Source organism: Puntigrus tetrazona, chromosome 9 (genome assembly GCF_018831695.1).
Source record: "Puntigrus tetrazona isolate hp1 chromosome 9, ASM1883169v1, whole genome shotgun sequence".
Classification (NCBI taxonomy): Eukaryota; Metazoa; Chordata; class Actinopteri; order Cypriniformes; family Cyprinidae; genus Puntigrus; species Puntigrus tetrazona.
Genome location: NC_056707.1, coordinates 19,996,635 through 20,020,245, shown reverse-complemented (window position 1 = coordinate 20,020,245; position 23,611 = coordinate 19,996,635). Strand labels below are relative to the sequence as shown.

The 23,611-nt window shown below is 35.9% G+C and overlaps 1 protein-coding gene across 25 annotated transcripts in view; it reads left to right on the top strand.

The window, feature by feature from the left end:
• Window positions 1-22,771, top strand: part of obsl1b (obscurin like cytoskeletal adaptor 1b) — a 32,331-nt gene extending 9,560 nt beyond the window's left edge. For 3 of the 25 annotated variants that reach the window (XM_043248315.1, XM_043248322.1, XM_043248327.1), the window contains 27 exons: window positions 86-160; window positions 780-1,337; window positions 1,790-2,047; window positions 2,215-2,454; window positions 2,747-3,022; window positions 3,801-4,073; window positions 6,022-6,297; window positions 6,591-6,866; window positions 7,358-7,633; window positions 8,140-8,415; window positions 8,510-8,782; window positions 8,996-9,271; window positions 9,361-9,636; window positions 9,720-9,995; window positions 10,253-10,528; window positions 10,619-10,888; window positions 10,990-11,256; window positions 11,365-11,634; window positions 12,139-12,405; window positions 13,413-13,679; window positions 16,256-16,368; window positions 16,502-16,655; window positions 16,898-17,059; window positions 17,175-17,279; window positions 17,541-17,807; window positions 19,183-19,452; window positions 19,741-22,771. In XM_043248315.1, coding sequence (XP_043104250.1) covers window positions 86-160; window positions 780-1,337; window positions 1,790-2,047; window positions 2,215-2,454; window positions 2,747-3,022; window positions 3,801-4,073; window positions 6,022-6,297; window positions 6,591-6,866; window positions 7,358-7,633; window positions 8,140-8,415; window positions 8,510-8,782; window positions 8,996-9,271; window positions 9,361-9,636; window positions 9,720-9,995; window positions 10,253-10,528; window positions 10,619-10,888; window positions 10,990-11,256; window positions 11,365-11,634; window positions 12,139-12,405; window positions 13,413-13,679; window positions 16,256-16,368; window positions 16,502-16,655; window positions 16,898-17,059; window positions 17,175-17,279; window positions 17,541-17,807; window positions 19,183-19,452; window positions 19,741-19,751 — 6,584 coding nt within the window. In that variant the 3' untranslated portion in view covers window positions 19,752-22,771. The remainder of the gene's footprint in view (window positions 1-85; window positions 161-779; window positions 1,338-1,789; window positions 2,048-2,214; window positions 2,455-2,746; window positions 3,023-3,800; window positions 4,074-6,021; window positions 6,298-6,590; window positions 6,867-7,357; window positions 7,634-8,139; window positions 8,416-8,509; window positions 8,783-8,995; window positions 9,272-9,360; window positions 9,637-9,719; window positions 9,996-10,252; window positions 10,529-10,618; window positions 10,889-10,989; window positions 11,257-11,364; window positions 11,635-12,138; window positions 12,406-13,412; window positions 13,680-16,255; window positions 16,369-16,501; window positions 16,656-16,897; window positions 17,060-17,174; window positions 17,280-17,540; window positions 17,808-19,182; window positions 19,453-19,740) is intronic. The other 22 variants (XM_043248329.1, XM_043248333.1, XM_043248336.1 and 19 more) reach the window with 18 other exon arrangements.
• The last annotated feature ends 840 nt before the right edge of the window (window positions 22,772-23,611 follow it).

Below are 23,611 nucleotides of genomic sequence, written 5' to 3'. Positions count from 1 at the left end.
ACTTATTTGTACGCCATTCTGAATTAGGAGCATTAAAGTGGCTGAAGCAAGTCAGTTATTGTTTTCTTTGTGGCTTTCCTAACAGCAGAACTGTCTCACTATGAGGTGTTCAGTGGTGAGACCTTTGATGACTCTGTCCAGTGCACTGTGGATATAAAAGGTGATATAATGCTACCTCAACTCAAGCATTTAACCCAGTGCCTCTGTGCCACTAACAAGGGTGGTATTAACTATCCAATGGCTCTTCCTGGAGATGCTGGTCCCCTGCATCTTGGTTACCTTCCCAAAACTAATTCATGCTATGTCTTTATCCAACATCCAGTTGGTCTGCAAACCCTTCTTCCAAACTAACACTCATTCAGTAGACTTACCTGTCTTCATTCTTCATTGAAGCACATTTCATTTAAACTTAAACTGTACACGTCTACATTTGCTTGGGTCATCTTGTCCATGTGTCATTCAGAATCATCATCAGTATTGTCTTGACTGAATTATGTTACAGAGAGCTGAAATACAGAATGAATAGTTGAGTGAATGAAAGTTGGTGATGTGACTTTTTATGTAATTGTGTTTTGTTTTTAATATGTGTTTTAACCACTGTTTGGCTTGTTTTAGACCACTATGTGATATGGTCATCACTCTTACATTTTTACAATCTTGAAATATTCTTAAAAATTAACCAATCAATAAAACTACATCTTTAAAAGCTTTTCTGACTATGAAAAACTTCAGACAGAAAAGAACTTCATCTTTTCTTTGTGTAAACAATTCAACTATAGAAGAGTTCCTGAGAACTTCAGGAACTGAGGCTGAGATCAGATCTGATAAAGAGAACAACAATCTCTCCACGGAAAGATCTGGAGAAGAGATTCAGTGGGATACCCCAGTGTCTTTACCTACAACCGTCAGATTGATTGAAGAGGAACAACAGCCACAGCCGATGCTGCAACCACAGCTACAACCAATGCTGCAACCACAGCTACAACCAATGCTGCAACCACAGCAACAACCAATACTAAAACCAGAACTACAACCACAGCTACAACCAATACTACAACCAGAACAACAACCAATGCTACAGCCACAGCTACAACAAATGCTACGACCACAACTACAACCAATTCTAAAACCACAGTTACAACCAATAGTACAACCAGAGATACGACCACTGCTACAACCAATGCTACAACCACAACTACAACCAATGCTACAACCACAGCTGCAACCAGCAAGTCAGATAAATACGCCAGTTTCTGAAGATGAAGGCTCAAATCACATTGCAATCGAACAGAGTGACATGGATCAAGATGTCTTAGCTTTTAAGGTGGATGTTGAAGGTGATTTAAATAGTTAGCTCCATCATTCTGCAAATAATGATGGGAGCAAAATATACCATTGACATTTACCACCTAACAACCACTTAACGTCATTCTTCTCTATTCGGATCCATTACTGAATCTGAATAACTCAGAAAACTTCAACTTACTGACTTAAAAACAAAACGAAAACAGCTTCTTTTTATAATTATTTACCTATAGAATTCCATCACCAAATATTTATCTAACAAAGATCACCTCACTAAAAAAATTCTATTATCATCTTGAATCTAACTTCTAGCCCAAATTGTGTATTTTTAATATATAAGTAATAAAAAAAAGATACAAGCCTCTAGTAAGGTTATTGAGTGTAAAGCTATTAATAAGTGCAGTTTATTTAGCTAAAAGTATACAATGCAATGTGTCACAATTGTAATACATGTCTCTTTTCATATAACTTGAAATATCCCTAGCTTCAAGGACAAATTCCACACCAGTTTGTGGAATGGATGAGAGCACTGATGCAGACTGTTCCAGTGTACTGCTAACTGAGAAATCTGACCACACAATCCAAGAAAAATCCATATCCTGCCAAGAAGATGAGACAACCGTAATATTCAATAAACCTACAACAAAGAAAGAACTCATCCAGTCATCAGAGATGTGTTCGCAAGAAGCATATGTGACTGTTACCAAGGATGAATTTATTGTACATCAAGAGGAAGTGAAAGGTGACTCGAGATTTTTTTTAACGCACCGTTAATGATCAAAAGCAACTAACTTTGTCTGGCTTTTGCTTAAATGTTCTGTACCCTAGTCAACCAAATTGTTTTACACTTACACTCTTAATAGATAACTCACGATAAAAAAACATTGCTTTGTCTCCTCAAAACTGAAGAACTTTGTCATAAAGCAGAATTCTTTACGCTACCACCAGAAGTTGTCAGACCCACTGAAGGTGATTCTCCAGTTCACTGTTACAACGACAGAATACAGTGCTACTCTGAAAGTGAACATATGCTTGAATCAGAGGAAAGTGTTCGAAGATTGAATGTTCCAGTTATAGACTTGGGTCAATCAGGCGTAAACATCTACAAGGGAAAGGATGAAGACATAATATTTAAGGTGGATGTCAAAGGTGATTTTAAACTAGTTTAAATCTACACTGCTACATCAGTTCCAGTCATTTTAGCATTTATCATTTTAAAATTAAAGGAAAAAAACATTACAAGATCTAAAAAAAGAACAAGTTAATAATGATTAAATGATATACTCAGTGCTTATCAGTGTCAGTAAATGATACTGATACTCAGAATATAACTTCAATGCAGTATAACATTTATTTTTTGTCATTGTTATTTATTTTAAGTATTACCTGTTTAGGTCAAATTATATGCTTGCATTAAAACATATTAAATTAAACCCCTTAGCTACATCTTTGCAAACTCCAACTATCCATGAGACTGACAGGAGCAAGTCAAATGATGGAACAGATATTGCTAATTTTACACAACCTGAGGTATCGCACACAATGGCAGAGGTGTGTCCGTACAAGAAAGGTGAGGAACTCCAAGAATGTGACATTATCCCCCAATCTAAGGATATTTGCAAAGCTCTTGTTGTGAAAACAGCTGAGCCATCTCACTCTGGAGAACATGCTTGTGAGACAGATGATGTCACCGTCCAGTTTGCAGTGGACCTACCAGGTGATTCATCAGTCATCTACGCCAGCTCAATCCATCCGATTACCAAACTAACCACTTCAATCATGCAATGGTTACTAACTCTGTTGAAACTGTTGTTCGGATAAAAGCCACACTAATAGGTTGCTGTAAAATGTTGTTACTGCGGATGAGCATTTCAGTAGATCAACTATTATTATTATTATTATTTTAATTTGCCTTTCACAGCAGTATCCGGAAATGTTCAAGTAAAATCAGTTTCATTTTTTCAAATTGGCATTATCAAGTACATTTAAGAAAATTACTATTTAGTATTTATGTTGATTACTACTACTACTACTACTACTACTACTACTACTACAAAAACTAATAATAGTTTACAAAAACTGATATACTTCTTAGGGATACTACAGGTAATCCCATCAACTAACAAATGTACAGTGGCAAAGACCTGATACATACACAAGTAACACAACTAAATTCATTTTCAGTATGTTTGTCTTTGATGTTTGTTGCCCATGTTTTGTCTTTGTTGTAAAATATCTGTGACTTTGATTGTTGTCTTTTACTCTTGCGCTACTAATTTTTCATCTTATATTCTGAAGTTCATGTCTGTTTTCTGTGTTTTCTTCCCATTTTATTAATCATTACAGTGAATAATCAATATATTCATGCCACACAGACTCTTTCATAAAACACTAAATGTTAGTCAATATTTTGACCCATTCTTAAGATGCATGTATGTTTTATAAAGAAAAAAAACAATATAAAAGTAAATATGTCTGTACAAAATTGTCTGTAGCTCCTCCTGTGACGTTCTCCAGTGTCCCTGAGGCTCAACGGACCATATGCATTGAATCAGGAAGACCCTTTAAACTACAATGTGAAGTCTCAGACCCTGATGCACAAGTGCGATGGTACAAAGATGGGAATGAGCTTCCTCAAGATGGTATGGTTACTGTGTATGAGGAAGCGATGAGAACACTTTCTGTGCAAAGTGCTGAATTATGTCACAGTGGAACATATATCTGCCAGACAAACAATGATGCCATCTCATTCCATGTGGAAATCAAAGGTGATTTGATGTTTCCTTTCATGAAGACACCACATGAGATGTGTGTAAACAGAGCAAATCAAGCAATCTCCTTTATAGCTACGTATTGTGGTTATTAAGAAATAGAAGGCAAATAGTTTTTTGACTCTGGCTTTTATCATTTAAAAGTAGTGTTTACTGTCACTCAAGCACCTACATTCATAAATAGGAAGAAGAAGAAAAACTCATTAGCCAGTCATTTTCCACTAAATCACACAGCTCCTTCTCTACACTAGGGATGGGCGATATGACCAAAATCTTATTTCATGACATGACAAAAATCCTGCTACCAATTTATTACTTTTATTATTATTTATTATTCTAACTTCTTAAAATTAAGAAGCAAATTACAAATAAGACAAATACAACAAAGGTCCAAATCAAAATATTTTTTCCAGATAAAGTAAATTTAAACATTACAGAAATTGAATAAATCAAAAAAAAAAAAAAAAAAAAAAAACCTGCATAGTGTTCACTATATTTATTCAGTTTAAATAAATATATTCTTATTAAAGCGACAAAAGAGCAGTGAGTTATTTTCTTATTTCTTCTATTAAGCTGCTTTCATTTAATGCACATTTCCAATATAATGAAATACATACAGTTTCCTCTCCTCTATCTACATTTACTTAAATAAGCAGCTGTGTTTACGTAAATATTCCACACAATGGACATTTTGAAATAACTGTGTGTGTATTTGACCATTCAAGTGTAAAAGATACAGAAGAGTGCAATAAGATACAGAAGAGAGCGGAATTCGCAATCGCATGCTGTCTGAGAGACGGATTTTGTGCGTGAGCTTCAGCTATGTCAGTCAATGTGTGACCACTGTCAATAGTTAGTTTTTCACAGCTTATTGCGTTTAATAACTATATTTAACATCATGCACGTCCCGAATTCGTGATCGCATGGCACATACTATCTGAGAGAGGTGGTTTCTCTGAGTGTGCTTCGCAGGTGTGTCAGTCAATGCAAACACAAATACCGTAACACTATACACTATACAATGGTTGTAAAAAGTACTGAATTACCAGGTACCAATCGGTACTGCAATTTTAAAAAGGTCCATTTCCCGCTAACATTTCAGCACTGTTGAGCGGATTCTTAAACACAGTGGATTGGCCATAGTACAGCAATATATGGTTTATCAGAGCTCTTCTTATTATAATTTTCATTATAATAAATACTATCTACCATGAAATTCTAATCAACATTACTGTTTAGATATGTTGTGTGCCTTATTCTGTGTAAGATGGTTTTGTGTAATCATCTCACAGAGGGATTTAATTTAAACACTTGACTGAAATTAGGTGAATTGGACTAAAAATATGTTATTAGAGGTATTTTTCCATGCTTTCAGAAGGAGCAGCATTTACTACAAAGAGCCATGGTTCACTGAGAATCTACGCAAATTGCTGCTGTTATCGCTAACGATTTCTTCAATTTCAAAATCATACAATTGTATTATCTGTGATTTTTTTGCATTGCTTGTCAGAGAACTATGGCTCTATGTAGTAAATGTTGCTCCACCTGAAAGACGGTAATGGGAGATTTACTACTAATCACAGAACCGGCTTTACTGACAAAATTTAGTTTGATCAATCGTACAGCGTTTTGCTCTTCACTGTGCGTTTACACAGAAGCACCTAGGAGCATTTGCCATAAACCACATCTATTAACACTGTTAAGCATGTGAACACTATGGCAAATCAGCGGTGTTTAAGATTCTGACAAACAGAGCTCAGATGTTAGCAGAAATGGAAATTTTTAAAATTGCAGTATACAAACGAGTGGTGAAGGTGAAACTTTTGACAACACTATACTATATTAGAGTTAAGTATCTAAAGACAGACAGTTTCAACTTTACCATTACCACAAAATATAGTGTCATAACGCCCAATCCTACTTTATGCCATTCACACCTTTGTAGCTCCGTCACTGAAGTTCATTCCAATTTCAGAAGTGGAGAAGAACAAGTCCACTGAAGTAGACTCACCAAATGTTCTGAAATGTGATCTATCAGACGCAACCATTGAGGTGCTCTGGTGCAAAGATGGTAAAGAACTGGCCGCAAACCATGGGCTCAATTTCCAAACAGATGAAAATATGGGGAAACTAACTGTTCAATCAGCAGAACTGTCTGATACTGGAAACAACACCTGTCATGCTCCAGGTGATACTGTATCATTCAAGGTGGACATTAAAGGTGATTTTCACAACACTACCACACAATTAACTATTGTTTCATGGCACATTATATATTTCTTTCATTTCTAATCACTCCCTGTTGAAAAACGGACCCCATGTAACATCTTTACCACCCACTGAAACCTTGCTTCTCTCACTTCCTGATAACATAATACCAAACCATGTGACTAACACATTTGTAGGTTAAGACTGCCTAATTGTCTTTTAAAATATTTAAAAGCGATTCATGTTTTTTGGCACAAATTAATTTGTCAATAATCTACTTTTTTTTAATTTTCCAAATTTTCATAGCACACCCTATTAGGTTCTCAGCACTCCCAGAAATTGCGAGGAACAAGTTTATCGAAGCAGGCTGTCCCATTATACTTCAGTGTGAAATCTCAGATCCTACTGCCCAAGTTTCCTGGCTCAAAGATGGAGTCGAACTCCAACAAGACAGTGGACTTGACATCCAGTCAGAGGGCACTATGAGGAGAATGATCATCCAGTCAGCTGAGCTCAAAAACTCAGGCGTGTACAGCTGTGAGGCTGTAGATGATCGCATAGCATTCAAGGTGGATGTTGCAGGTGATTTTGAGTCTACATACTTTCTCAAAACCACTAACAATGTGTCAAATAACGCTTCATCCACTAAATGCTGTTTGCCCTTATCAAAGTATAACAAAGTAAACATTCATAACCAAATAATAAAAGCCCCTCTTGTTAAACACTAAAACGATCTCCTCACTTTTGCTGATACAAACTGTAAATAGGATTATAAAGGTTTTTGAACATCTTCCGAATCACTTACTATACAATATTACTATATTGTATAGATAATGTCACCTAATTTAGACATGCTCATTAACTTATATTACCAGAAGAATATGCTTCAGAACTACAGTAGCAAATAACATGAGATACAAACTTGTGATATACATTCGGAATCTGCAAAATGTCTCATTCATTAGTCATACGTAAGTTTTAATCTTTTTCATAATTTCATTTCATTAGTTTTTATATCTTAGAAAGGCTTTTTTGGTAATTCTATGAATTTGACTGAACAAAAATCCTCTTAGCTCCACCAGCGATGTTCTCAGCTGTTCCTGAGATTGAGAAGAACAAGTCCGTTGAAGCAGGCTGGCCAATCATTCTCCAATGTGAGATATCTGATCCTACAGCCCTGGTCCAATGGTACAAGGATGGATTACAGCTCTTACCTCAATCTGGGGTTTACATCCAAACACAGCACACCTTGAGGACACTGGTTATCCAATCAGCAAATGTATCCCACTCTGGGTTTTACAGTTGTAATACTGCTGATGATATCAGCGAATTTTTTGTGGATGTTAAAGGTGACATACAATATCCAAAGTATTCTGTTATATAACTAACAAATACATCATTTTGTAGAGTTCCGTTTTCATTGGGTGAAAGCATTCTTCTCTACCTTTCAACAGATCCATTCTTGCTGCTTTATGGGCTCCTTAACCATTTCCCTAATGCAGGAATATATCTGAAGCTTCACAAGTTTGTTTGCAGCATTTCCACCAACTACTACTATCCTTAGATGCTATTTAACCAGCATCTTGTTTCTATTTATTTTTAAAGAAACTATTTACTCTGGGCAAGCATGTAACCTTTATTATCTGTGCTTAACAGCACTTAATTCTCACAAAGCTTTCATTAACTGTATTCTTTTATTCTTTGTATTACATTTGGCTTTTAGAGTGGAGAAAGTTATACAGGGCTGCCCATGCAATCATCATCAGTGCTTGAATTGCATGCTTCATGTCTTACTTGAGTGACAAATTAAAAGCAGCACAACATAAAACTAAGGTCAGTTTCCTTTTCATTGCAGCACCTCCTGTGACATTTGCCTACATACCAGAAGATGATCTGCACAGAAATATTGTGGAACAAGACAATCTACTCCTTTGCTGCCAATTGTCGAGGTCAGATGCTACTGCACAATGGTACAAGGATGGAGTAGAGCTAAAGTCTAGTGACAATGTCCTCATAGAGGCAGAAAACACTATACGAAGACTGATCGTCCTTTCAGCTCAACTATCAGATTCTGGGACGTACACCTGTCGTGCCGGAGATAGTGCATTAGCATTTAAAGTTAACGTAAGAGGTAAAACAGAGAGTAAATATGTCTATATTCATACCAACAACTCAAAGTCTGACAAAATTTACAAGCTGTGTAACTATTTTCTTTTGCGGCACAGAACCTCCAGTAATGATTGTATATCCAAAGGAAGATGTCCACCTTGATCGCTACGTTCCTGAAGAAATTGTCCTCAGTTGTGAACTTTCACGGCCAAATGGAAAGGTCACATGGTTTAAGGATGGACAGAAACTACAGGAGAGTGAAAACATAAAGCTAAAGTCAGAAGGTCCATACAGACGACTAAAAATTCTCCACAGTGGAGTTGAAGACTCTGGAGAATATGTCTGTGACACAGCTGATGATTCAATATTCTTCCATATAAACATTAAAGGTATCAAATTTAGGTTTAAAATGTATTGCATATAGAGATGTGAGATGTCAAACAGAAGGAAAGTTGAAACAGATCAGATCAAGATACTCAACTGGACAGCAGATGATGAAGACTCTTTATTTCTTTGGAATACCATGCATTGATAAATTTGCACAAAGTGAGCATGATCAGAAACATGCATTAAGAGGTACATTTTTCCATGTTTCCATATAGAACCACCGGTGCGCATAGTTTCTCCAAGTCAGTCCCAAATGGAACTTTGCCAACAGACATCTGAGAGGATGGTCCTGAGCTGTGAAATCTCCAGACCAAATGCTGCTGTACGGTGGTATCGAGATGGACTTGAGGTGGAAGAGAGTGACAGCCTAATTCTGGAGGTTGATGGTGTCTACAGGAGACTTATTATCCCCAAACCCACTGTCAAAGACTCGGCAGAATATGTCTGTGACACTGCTGATGACTCTGTGACCTTCTTTGTCAACATTGCAGGTGTGTCAAAGACCAACAAATTAATCAAAGATAATAATAAAAACAGCTTCAGTTCTCAATGTCTATAATGACTTTATTTCTTCATGCAGAGCCACCAGTTAGATTTATTCGGCCAAGGAAAATGGCCTATGGAGTAGAGAAACTTGTTGGAGATATTGTGGTTCTTGAGTGTGAAGTATCTCGACCAAATGCTGAAGTTAGTTGGAAGAAGGATGCAGAAGAGATTGAAGAGAACAGCAACTTAACTATCACAGAGGATGGCACAAGTCGACAATTAACCATTCACTCTGCAGCTTTTGAAGACGCGGGGCAATATGTATGTGATGCTAGAGATGACGTGATGGATTTCTTAGTGAAAATCAAAGGTATATTTCTGTGACAAGCAGATTAAAATTCTTCAATGGGTTCATCACTGCAACTAACAAAAATTCTACCGTCTTCCTTCCAGATCCACCACTAATAATTCTACGGAAATCTGACATAGAAACAAAACGCAGATTTCTAGCATCTGATGCCATAGTGTTAAAATGTGAAATCTCAAGACCAAATGGGGTGGTCAGTTGGCTTAGAGACAATGAGAAGATTGAGGAAAATGAGCATTTCATCTGTGAAGAGGAAGGCACATTTAGATCCCTGATTGTCCTGAGCGCTGAGTTGAAGGACTCAGGGGAGTACATATGTGATGCACAAGATGATAAAGTTGTCTTCAGTGTTACTGTAGAAGGTAATCCTTGTTAAAAGGCAATGTAAACAATAAGAGACATGCATGTATAGTTTAAAAGAAACCATAAAAAAATTTACCTTTAGCTTGTCATTGGGGAAGTATCCTCAAAAGTACACTTTTATATTGTATTTATGCACTTATGGTACCATTAGGCATAGAAGGTACCACTGAAGGTACTGCCCCACTGACAAACTGCTATCTTTACACATATATTTTTGACAGTGTACTTTAAAAAAATAACTAATTCTTTTGCTCAGAGGCTCCAGTGTCCATTGTTGGAAATTCAGAGAAGCCAGAACACCAAATTTTAATGACAGGAGATGAGCTAATCCTGGAATATGAGGTATCTCGGGTAAATGCTATAGTCCAGTGGTACTTTAATGGACATTTACTACAAGAAGATTCACGCACACACATTGAAAGCAGAGACACAACAAGGAAGCTTGTGATATCAAGACTTCAGACATCTGACTCTGGAGAGTATATCTGTGATGCCATTGATGACAAAAAGATAAGCGGACTAACAGTTCAAGGTAAATGTAACAGTAGCATAGCCAAGAGAACCCAATTTCAAAAGTGTCAATTAAAACATTGCGTACAATAATTTTTATTTTTTTCCACAGAACCACCGTTCACATTCATCAAAAAAGATGAAAGAACAAATATTTCAGCCTATGAAGAAGACAGTCTGACACTACGTGCCACTGTTAACAGGGTCAATGCCCCAGTTAAATGGCAGAGGGGCCATGATCCAGTCAGAGGTGATCGTTTCCACACAACAAGTGATGGTAACACCCACTACCTCACTATTAACCCACTTAAGAAAAGTGATATTGGAGAATACATGTGTCATGTGGGATCTGACGAGATGCATTTCAGTATCAACGTTAAAGGTAAGACCAGGGATGGGGCTGTGAAATTCTACAAAGTTTTTATATGCGGCTGCTTGTAAAAGATCTCTAGTAATACTCTGTCAAAATTGTTCCCTAATCAGCAATGAAGGTGAAGTTCTCCAAACCACTAGAAAACACAGCGGGACTCAAAGGTAGTGATGTGGTTTTAAAATGTGAACTGTACAAATCAAAAGGAGATGTTCAGTGGCTTAAGGGCAGCCAAGAGATTGCACCAAATAGACATTTTACAATCAGAGCTGAGGGTCGAGTGCGAAGCCTGACAATACACAATGTCACAGAAGATGATGCAGGAGAATATGCTTGTGAATCTAAAGATGAAAGGACATCAGCAACTGTAGTGGTCAACAGTAAGTTAAATTCTACCAAAGGACATCTGTTAAAAATGCATAAAGCTTGACCTTAAATCATGAATGAATCACATATTAATTTAATGCCAATTTCCTTCTTGTCCTAAGTCCCTCGCATTGTGGAGTTTATTGCAGAGATACACAACATAACTGTCATGGAAGGAGAAGACGCAACATTTAAGTGTGTGGTATCTCCAGAGGATGCAAAGTTGGTCTGGTTTAAGAATGGCCTGCCAATTTCATCAAATGAGAAGTTCAACATCTCAAGTAATGGATTATGCCATATGCTGCATATCAACAACTGCCAAGTCTTGGATAGCTGCAAGTTGACAGCCGAGGCTGAAGGTGTGATTTCCAGAGCAATCCTACAGGTCCAAGGTAGAATATCATCTATTATTATTTAACTGCTGGACTTGGTTTTCATTTGCTTAGAAATCAATATGAATATGACTGATGAACATGTATTCATAGCATCAACCTATGAAGTAATCATATAGCTAATAGGTAATTTTCTACAACTTTCTTCAGCATAATATTTGGAATGCAGAGAGTGGTATATTTTAAGAACCTGTGCAGGTCTTTAATGCCATGTCAACATGTTTGAGTTTAATAATGACCCTTTCAGACATGCCTGAATTGTTGAAAAGGTGCTTATGATGGCTTGTGCTTAACAGCTTCTCCAGTTAGAATTCCACACTTAACTGACAGAGACAAGTGTTACTACAGCACTATAGCAATGTAGAATGAGGAGCCATACTCCAAGCACATGAAATATTGTAATTATCATTGGCTCTGCTCGTTGGTTTTCAAATGTAAAGACTTTTCTTAAAGTGTTAAAATGCTATGGGAAAGATCTTATCATTTAATCTTATCTGTATTCAGAGGCACAGGTGCTTTTCACAAAGATCATGGACACAGTGGTTGCAGAGGAGTTTGGTGAGGCAACACTTGAGGTGGAGGTCAGCCTTGAGACTGCCGAGGTGCAGTGGATGAGACAAGGAGTGGTTATACATCCAGGGTCCAAGTTCACCCTGAAGCAGAATGGCCCAAAACATTCTCTCACAATCCACAAACTCACCCTTTCAGACCGAGGCACCTACAGCTGTGAAACCCTTCATGACCGCACACAAGCCAAGCTCACTGTGGAACGTGAGTCTGCTCTGCTGCTTTCTTTCTCACTATGTGCTGTTGTTAGCATTTCTTTATGGTGATGGTCCCTCATTACTGCCCATTGCGATGTTGTTGTCTTAAACAAACTGAATCAAGTGACCAAGAGTAATGCGAGCAGGAGGCAGCTACTTTAGTGACACTTGTTCCACGGTTTGACAGCAGCAAACAGGTGACTGGCAAACTACTTACTGAGTCCTGGAGAACAGCTTTCTGTATTGACATTAGATCAGAAGAGTTATGATAATTTAATTAAGCATGCCAAATGAGAACTGGATCAAGAGCTGGTAAAAGGTCCTGGCTAAGTAACCTTTTAATTCCTTTTAGTTGCCTGTGAAATACAGATATTATGAGAGGAGGATAAAAGTTTAATGTGGATCTACTCTTAACTGATTTCCATTGCCTTTGATAAAGTTATGAGCTTATTTCAAAGCTACCATACAAGATCTTTAATATCTCTTAATGCAACTTTTAAAGATAAAATAAAGAACACGGAAAACAAACAATTAATTACTAGTGATACATTCTTTTTGAGGATAGGTGAAGATGATGAAGCGGTGTTGTACAAATGAGCAAGTGATGAGAGAAAGTCTGCACTTTGGCTGTTCCTGGCACCAACTATGAATCTGGATCTGTTTTCATTGCAGCTAAATTTATGCACTGGCCTTCAAAATCTAGGGTGGTGTCACCAACTCTCTAAAATAAACCCCTCTTTTCCACGGGGAATGCCTGTCTGCCTGTCTGTTTTGGAAAACTTAAAAAAAATGTTGGCATAGCCCTGATCGAAGGCAGGATTTAGTGTATTGCTAACACCAAGCGAACAAACCGTGCCAACTAATTCAACAACTGTTGCTCTATTTTTTCCTCTTTATTACCTTTAGCTTTCATCTTAATCTGTCTTTCTTTTGTAAACAATTCTCTGATATCTAATTGCATCACCTATAAAAAATAAACATTTTTGCCTTTAACAACCTGTGCTTCTCACACAGCAAGAAAAATCAAGATTCGGAAAGGTCTAACGGAGATCCAGACTTACGAACGAGAGACGGCTTCTTTTGAGGTGGAGCTGTCACATGGCAATGTGGATGGTGTGTGGCAGAAGGATGGGCACATTCTCAAAAACAACAACCGATTGCGTATGACTGCAAAAGGACGAGTACACAGCCTAACCATCTCCAACCTAACCTTGGATGACACTGGCACCTACATATTCTCTGTAGAGAACGTCAGATCACTAGCAAGATTGGAAGTTAAAGGTACTGTGCAAATGAAAACAGTTTTTACAGCAGAAGCATGAAGTGGCAGTTCCAAAAGGAAAATTTATTTATTATTACTATTTATTTACCAGGTGTTGTTCTTTTGCTATACGCCTTTTTTAAACCACAAAAGAAGAAATGTTGTAAAGTGTCATCATCGACATACTGCAATGGCAGTGAAAAGAAACTAGCTTTAAACTTCACAAAATGATTCCATGCGACTTGTTCTTTCTTCTTTGTAGTAAATATATTTGTTGTGTTCCAGTTGTAGCAACAGCAAAATTAGCTTTTCATGTTCACATCATCAGTTTTCATTCTGAATGTCATCTGAATTTGGGTCTGGTAGATCACATCAGAGAAGAAAGTTCACAGACACTTTTTGATTTTCTAGGCATTGTAGTTTGTGTAGTGTTATTCATCATCATTTATCATGACTTACGTCATAATGTAAATAAGCCTCAACCAAACTTTTTATTATTATTATTTCTCCTTTTTTGGTCTGAAAAAGAAAGACGTGCATACCGCTTTAGAATAACACCAGGATAAACTATGCTTATAAATTTGATGTACTGTAATTGTATTCACTACAAAACTAATGACAGCTTACTTGGTTTTATATATTGTTTAAATATGTTTAAATAATTTGTAAAAAGAAAAATTTTCAAATCTCTTTAACACACTCAGTTGACTGTAAGTAACATTGTACGTACATATCTGCTAACCTTCATGTGTAGAGTATCAGAAAATTGGTATGGTTAGAATAAGTTGACATGTACTTACTAGATACTTAATACTTAGATACTTAATGTATAGCCAGTAGAATGTCTGTTTGGAGAACATCACAATAAAGAGTTAGCAGATATTAAGAAAACAGTCTATACTATGCAAACAAAGAGATTGTTGGTGCAGGTGAAAGTTACTTATTGTCAACAGACTTCTCAAAAGCCACCATGAAAAAGCAATACAGCATGAGATTTGATGACTGCAAAAACCTGCCAGTGCAGTAAGACAATATACACTTGTGTTAAAAGACAACAGAACACTGTATAATCTGTTATTCTGTCTACACTAACCACTGATTACACCACACAATGCAATGTGGCAAATCCCAGACAGCAAACTGGTGCCTCTTTCTATTTCTGACGTAAGCACTTCCTACATCCAATATAGACAGAATCACTGATTATAGTGGGTTCTATTACCTTCAGTGACATTGCATTGAGCCAGTCACAAAGCAGACACAGTGTAATGTTACAAAAGGATGGGTAAACATTATTCTTAAGGAAGCTCCAGATCTTGCCAGTAAGAGAATGCTAGTTTGTTCACTTCATTTTATTGTGTTTTTTTTTTTTTTAAATATATAACTGGATTTTGCTTTCAATGTAAAAATCTTGTTATCGTTCTACGTTAACATTATAGAACATTAAAAAAAAATTTTTTTAAATGCAATTCATGACATTTTGATTTAAAATACTCATCTGGGATTTAGTATTAAAATACTTTCTAGTTTAAAGTAGAAGGATATTTAAAAGTATGTCATTTAAAGGCTGACTTCTATGTGGCTGTGTGGCACCTTTAAAACATTACTTTGTGTACTTAAGCTGCCTGACATCAACCGATGACAAGTTCTGGGCAGGATATCTGTTATTTCCAACGGTTATTTTTAGTTAGTTTAGAAAACCTGTTTGTGTACTAGTGGTGCAGAAATTACACAAATCCCCACTGATTTAAATCACCCTTATCCCTTTAACCGCACTTCTTTTCTCCAACACTCTACCATACAAAAACAGGCACCCAAAATGATCTGAAACACATATCCAAAATCCTTAAATAACCTATGAAGGTCATCCATATACTCATATTAACTTAAAGCGGCAATGTATACAAGCTTGCAATATTCTGTATCTTGTTTCTTAATTGCCTTGGCAAGAATTAACATATAAGGGGTGGAATCTGGCCATGATCAACAAGTCGTAGGAGGTAAGACGGTCCAGAGCAATGATGTAAGTCTCAAACTGGTTAAATTTCAGACACTGATGACAGTACAATGGCATGGACAGACAGCTTTGCTACTGCTCTTACCATGTGTCAGGTTACACATATAAAAAGATATGGATCACATGATCAGACTACAGCTACTGAAACATTTCAAACATTCACAAGCATAAGGTGCCGGTGTAAGGTAATCTCTTCTATGCCAAGTCACTCAATAGGGCTTATCCTTTGGAGTCACAGAGCTGTCACTGAGGATGACAATAACGTGTAAACGCCACAACAACAAAGGACTCCTCTCAAAGTCCTCTAGGCATAAACCTGAGGTATGGTTAAACAATAAGCTCCTGTTGTACTAGACAGATTGATATGTACACAGCTGATTCATGTGATCTCGAAAGTCAAACGGGGCAACCAGAGGTAAATTGAATGAATATAAATATTGACTGGGTTTAAAAATCACAGCCTTTCAAATGCGATCAAAATGGTTTTGTCACCGGTTTTGGTTTTTCCTAATAAAATGTGTATAAGAAAAAACAAAAGCGTTGTTCTCACATAGGCTGACAACTGTTTTGTTTCCTCAGAAATTCCAGTATCAATTCTAAAAAAGCTTGAGGATATCAGGCAACCAGAAGGATCTGGTGTAACCCTCGAATGCGAGCTGTCGCGCCACAATGTGGACGTCAAGTGGACAAAGGTAACATTACATGATATCCTCGAAAAACCCTGTTGCTGCAAATTAAAAATCATTAAAAAGTAGTTAAGATTAACTACTAATAATTATGTGGGAAAACTTTAAAAAATGAAGGGGTGGTATCTTCTTCTTTCAGAATGAAGTTCAGCTTAAACCAGGAAAAAGTCATCGCATTTACTCAATGGGAAGAAAATGCTTTCTACAGATACTGAAGTGTGAACTGGGAGACTCCGGTTCATATGTGTGTGATGCTGGGGATGCCACAACATCCTGTTCTGTGGATATCTATGGTAATAACAGAACGTCTGTTAAATTATCACTATATTAATCTGCAGATTACCTTATTATTTAAAACTAAATCTCAAATCTTAATCCTGCTGAAGTAATTCATTCATGAAGTAAAGTACTACATTGCCATCTACTGGTACAGAGGTGAACTTAACCAAATAGGAACCATTTACCCTTGCTTTGTTTTTAAATGGGTACATTAAGAAATTATGGAATGCCTTTATGTTTATTAACATTTCAACAGAGAGGGAATTTGAGATAATACAAAGTTTGGAGGATCTGGATATTCAAGAAGGTCAGAATGCAGTGTTCATGTGTGAAGTGTCCCTGGATGATGTGCCTGGAGAGTGGTTTAAGAATGGCGAAAAGATAAAACCAACCAGCACCATCAAGATTCGTCAAGAAGGTTATTGTAGCACCTGTTGCTAAAGTCTGCACCTGTTGCTCTTCCTAAAATTACGAACAAAATATTTACATCAGTATCTGATCATACGTTTTATGAACCATTTTTTCCTACTTAGGGATAAAGCACTTCCTCCTAATTTGCAATGTTAAAGAAGACGATTCCGGGGAAATCAAGTTTGTTGCCAAGAATGTGGAGACTACAGCTTACCTTGAGGTGGAAGGTCTGTATTTAGTTCATTCACTACAAATCCAAAGCTAGTCTCCCCCTATGATGACAAGTCACAGATGCTATCACATTTTAAACTGATTTGAGATGTGGCCAACCTGACGTTGGATATTTACGCTGTCCCAAGTGAGAAAGCAGCAATGACTAACAGCCAAAAAAAAAAGCACATGTTTCATCTATACATTTGTTTTGGGGGTTTTGTTCAGTTATAAAACGGTTAAAACTGGCTTAAAACTACAACTTTTAATTTCTACAGCACTACCAGCAAACATTGTGAAGCCACTTCAGGACAAGACTGCTCTGGAAAAAACCCGCGTCATACTGGACTGCACTGTGACCAATCCGCGTTGCAGCATTCGCTGGTATAAGGGACCGAATGTCATCCTGCCCTCAGAGCGCTTTGAGATCTGCAGTGAAGGGTGCTATCGAAAACTTGTGATTCAGCAGGTGTTGCTAGAAGATGAGGGCACTTACAGCGTCCAAGTTGGAAACTACACATCTTCGGCAAAGCTAACTGTTGAAGGTGAGGCAAATTCTGTGATTTTACACCAATTATGGTTTGATTGACATCACTGTCATATAAAAAATGAAGAAAGAAAAAGAAAACAAATCAAGTATTTCTTAATGATCAGTTTTGTTTTACTATTATATGGAGTCACATTGTTTGCTAACCAATGTTTTTAGTCTATAAATATATGGTTATATATATATATATATATATATATATATATATATATATATATATATATATATATATATATATATATATATATAGATATCAAACTCAAACTCAAAAATCGTGTTTTTAATTAACATGTTTTTATTGTGTTTTATTGCTGTATTTAGTTGTTAGGGGTTTTTTTTTAGATAGTCGAAGTTACCCGACTGCAGTTTGATTGAGATTCATTTGAATGCACAATAAAAAAAAAAGATTTTTGAGCTTTTGCAAATTATTCAAAAAATAAACACGCATTATATACGACATACTACATTTTAAATTAGGAACACCTATAAAAAGAGATTGTGGCAAAGATTGTAAAACAATATTTATCCATTTTTTGTGCTGAACAAAAATTCACTTCAAGTATATAAACCAACATCAAATTGTTTTGGACAGAAGTTGAATATTGCTGCATCCCTACACGAATCTCATCATAACCATAACGTGCTGTATCTTTTCGGATGTTGCATCAACCAACCAATCAATAACTTGCTTATTGAGTGGAACGTTCTTAATTAAAACCAAAGGCGTTTCTTGACACGAAGGCTAATCCGACATATTGTCTAATAAAAACGCCAAATCTCAATTAAGTAAATGTCTTAATATTCGAGCGCTTAATCGACGCCAAATACAGTGCTTTTTAACACGATTCATATGAAAATTACTTAATTTATTTGTGTATTTCTAAACAAAGCTCTGAATCTGGGCGTTCAACTTACTTCGGCCTCCTGTCACTCGTCCGTACGCGCCAAAAGTTCTCAGCAGTTACAACAATTAACCGGCAGATGGCGACGACTCCTACAGTACCTACCGTTTCATTATTAATTAGCCTAAAATCTAATTCGAAACATTTCTGCCAAGCATCTAAAATGGTATATTCGTATTTATATCGGTATCATACATTTAAAAAAAATATATAAAAAAAAAAAAATCGCTAAATATGTCAAATCATACACTTTGAGTGCAAGTCACGACAATGAAATGGCTACCTGCACGTTAGTATGATTTTACTAAATTCGATAGTGAAATATGTATTGTATTATATTGGAACTGCCATTTTTTTTACCTTAAAATAATAATAATAATAATAACAACAACAACAACAACATTGCATTTGCAGCATATAGCTGAGACAATTTAACATGCCTATGGATTGGCACTTCCTCTGTTGAAACAGCTCAGTCAATCCTAATGGTGAGAGAGCTGCAGGATACGGATGTGACAGCTTCTGCAGACGCATGCTTTGAATGTGAAGTCTCTTTGCCCGTGGCCAAGGCACCTACCTGGACCCTGAATGGGGAGACGCTGCATCCCGGTCCTAAAGTTGTGGTGGAGAAAATGGGAACCATTCACAGGCTCACTCTCAAACAAACATCCGAAGACATGAGCGGCACTGTGTGCTTTATCACAGGGAGAGTCAAAAGCACTGCTCATTTGCAAGTCATAAGTAAGTCATATATTTTGTTATAATAGTAGATATAATGCATGTTTATATATTGGCAAGTAAAAGCTTACAGTATGTGCTTATATACCGTGCATATATATCGCATGATTACCTTTACTCCGAAAAGGAGACGGTTTTGATGCCTATACTTAGACATGGAGTCTGGACTTGTTTTAATAAGAACTTGATACACACTAATAGCTTTGGGCCGTGTGATTTATATTGGTATCCAGCTGAGAGTTTATCAAGTGACTGCTGACTAATTAATCTTTTTCTTTTTCTTTTTGGCAGGTAACCACTGAGAAACAGCACATAAGCACTTGTGATAATACTCAACTACGCCACTATTTAAATACAAAAAATACCAAATGAAATGATAAAACTATTAACCGTTTTAATGTGTCTGAAAAAGATAGGTCTATCATTAATTTATTTAAAAAAAAACAACAAAATATTTAAATCTTCATTATGCTGTTTTACACATTATATGCTTCTCTACACGGTTCGCCATTCATTATAGAATCATTTTTAAGCTTTTCCAAATTTATGATCAAACGCATTGCGCTTTACAAAATTAGCACACGATGTAATTCAGCTATGTTGTTACGGCTTAAAATTTCTTGCACAGTAATTTGGTATTTCATTTTGAAATTTGTGTACTACTGTATATCCTTGTATAGATATCCTTTTGTGTTGTTTTTTTAATTCTTGTTTTGTGGGATGCGGATGAAAGTGAGGTTAAGGTGAAATAAAAATGTGCAGGGCCAAAGACGATCAAAAGAGGGTTTGGGACGGAAAGTAACTTCAGCATATATAACACATACACTGAATTCAAGAACACAGACGTTTTACAAAGTAGGGAAACATTTACTAATAAATGAAAATGGTTTTGATAGTTTTGTTTGCTTCTGTTGTAATCAGAAGGTATGTCACATTTCTTGCCTTTTACTGAAGTATATGAATAAAGTGCTGCAATTTTCCCTTGTTAAGCAATATCTTTCAATAAATTTTAAAAACTAAATTTCTTGTGGAGTGTGCTATTTTCTATTTTATAGTGAACAGTCAATACTGTACTGGCGCAATGTTCCAAAATATTGGTTTTTCTCTACGGAAAAAAAGTGCAGTCTTCATTAACGTGATGTTCCAAACCGATAGGCTTGTGACTTTCTTTTCTTATATATATATACACACACAAACATATACTGTACGCGATGACACCGGAAGCCAGACCCATATTTACAAATGTCTAAAAGACCCTTTTAGAAACACATAAGCTATCAAACATATTTGCATCAAAAAAGCACTGTAAAGTTAAAAAAAAAAATGTAATATGTAACTTTTGGTAATGTTTGAAGTACTAGTGTACTCTTATGTCAATACCACCTTATCCAAAACAGCAACCAATTAGTTTCGATGGCTCTTATTTATTTTTAAGTGATATAATACATTTCCACACCATGTCTGTTTAAATCTATCTGGTTGAAGATCATTTACATAGGCCATTTCATCTCGTTATTGTAATAAAGTTTTCTTTATGTAACGCTAGAGGGAGCCATAAGCGTTCTAATAAATTTAAGAATCGGCGCAGCCTAAGTTTTCAGGCAGCAAGTTTTTTAATTCCAGGCTTTATTTTTCTTAATAATGCCCCGAGTACCTATACCAAGAGTTTCTGTTGAGCACATCAAAATCGGCTATGATAACGGACTTGCTCATTGCAGATACTACACAAGTGAAACAATTCACAAAGCTACAAGCACCGAAGCCTTACCCACTACGGCATTTTTGTTTCGGAGAACAAAATATCATTACACGTTTGTTATTCAACAATTATAAGAGAAATGCATTCGTGGCCCTGTGAGAATATTGAAAAGGCGGCATATTATTCAAAACAAGCGCTACCAAGACTATTACATAACCTCTGGAAAACACGGGCCTGGGTTGGTCCTGTTGCATAAGCAGACTAGTGTGAGAAGTCCTACTGAGATTGATGAATAGTCGGACCTTGGAGAATGTACTAAGTCAGACATGCGATTCAGTAACATGTTCTCCACTGCAAGACTCGATGTACTCGCGTACCTATTAAATTTAGGCTCGAGTTCACTGATGTTTTAACATTTCTTAAATGCTGTTGCTTTTACGTAACATTTTCAATGACTGACATTATGTGTTTTTTTTTTCATTTCTTCACAAAATGTTTACGTTTTTTTTCTTTGGTTTTAAAAAGGTAAAAACTCTTCATTTATGTTCACGCATTTTGTCAAAGACAACCCCATTAACGTCTACACAAATCCACAACACAGAGGGTTTGATTCAAGTACGACAAAAATCAGTTGCGTTTAAAAAAAAAAACAAAAAAAAAAAAAAACAAATAACACTCAAGCTGCTCTTTAAACTTTTATGAATAACAAAATCTTTTTTTCTCCATGGCACAGCACTATTTTCATTAATATCACAAATATAGAGATGGCAAATGTTTCGCCATCACCAAATCTATTTAAAAAGTCAAACACTGAAAAATGGACAAAAACAACACCGGTATTAAAAACCATAACATCATCTTTCCGCTCTCTCCCGGACACATGAACATCACCGTTATGTCTCGAAACATCAATATTGGCACTTGCAAAACAATCAACTCAGATAGTGCCGAGCAAGCATACGATCCCCATTAAGGAAAAGCATCCATATTAAATGGCAACTAACAAGAAGGCACGTCAACTGCACATTAACAGGGGCTCTCCAGTCCACAGTACGGTATGCAAAAAAAATCACTTTCTCAATGAACCATCTGAAAGCTTAGTGATCTAATGGAGAGTTAAGGCATTACAAGTTGAACATCTGCTTCCACTGACAAATCAAGATTCGATTCCAGTATTCTTTACTCGTTTTGATTAATATAATAATAAACACACAAATGGCATACTGTTATGAATTTAAAACTATACAGTATCAGACAAACTGATTTTGTAAATAAGACCACTTTGATATTGTCTGACGACGTTTTGCTACAGTAATTTTAAGGCCGTGGCGAATGACCTCACATTAGACAAAATAAAGCATACTGTATATGATTTAAAAGGTGCATTAGCTTAACCTTCAGAGTGAAAACGGGCCGTGTGACACAACAAGTGCCCGACCAATTTCCCTTTCTTACATCTGTTCCTTTGTGAAACTTGAATTTCAAGTGCTGGCTGATTGCATCATGAGCCTTTCTGATCTGATTTAGAATTTGGAGGAAGAAAAGAAAAAAAAAAAAACAAAATAAATGGATAATGAATGCTTGTTTTAGGAGTTCAATAAAGCTGGCTAGATGAAAAGAAGACAGCGTATTATTATATATGATTGCCATTTATGGTTCCGTCCTTACTTGAGATGTTAAAGTAAATTTATTAAATATAGGGAATGAGGGAATTTTAACTTAAGATATAAACCCAAGAAGAGGAAGTCATTTTTTTTTTAAACAAATCTTCTCAAATGATCAACTAAAGAGGACAATCAACTTTTCATTTTAACAGGGCTTCCCTCAACCGTGAAAATGAAAGAGTCGCAAAGGAGTAACACATTTTTGGGTGAATCGCAAAAAAACACGCATAAGCCACATTTCCCCCTAAAATCAAGTGTGAAAATAAATACAAAACATTATTTGCAAAAAGAAAAAGCAGACTTTGTCTTTTTTTTGAATTGCTGAATTAATTTTGTCCCTCATTATTACCATAACACATCTGAATATTTAGCTTTTGTTTTCTTTTTTTGTTCTTTAATATTCCATTATTATTCACAATGGTAATTTTAATTAGATTACTGTAGTACAGTACTTTTTTTGCATAAACATGCATAAATTAAAGGCAGTACAACAAATACAACCATAATGTATAAATACAATACAATTTAAATTTTATTATATATATATATATATATATATATATATATATATATATATATATATATATATATATATATATATATATATATATATATATATATATATTATTTTTTTATATATAAATGTATATATATTTTATTTTATTTTTTTTTATTTATTACATTACAAGAAATGTAAGCATTATGGCAAAATTTTGAGGGAATGTGCTTAGTGGTCAAAAAATTGCCACAAAGGCATGTCTTTCATTTTCTTTAAGCAAAATCTAATTCTATTATTTGA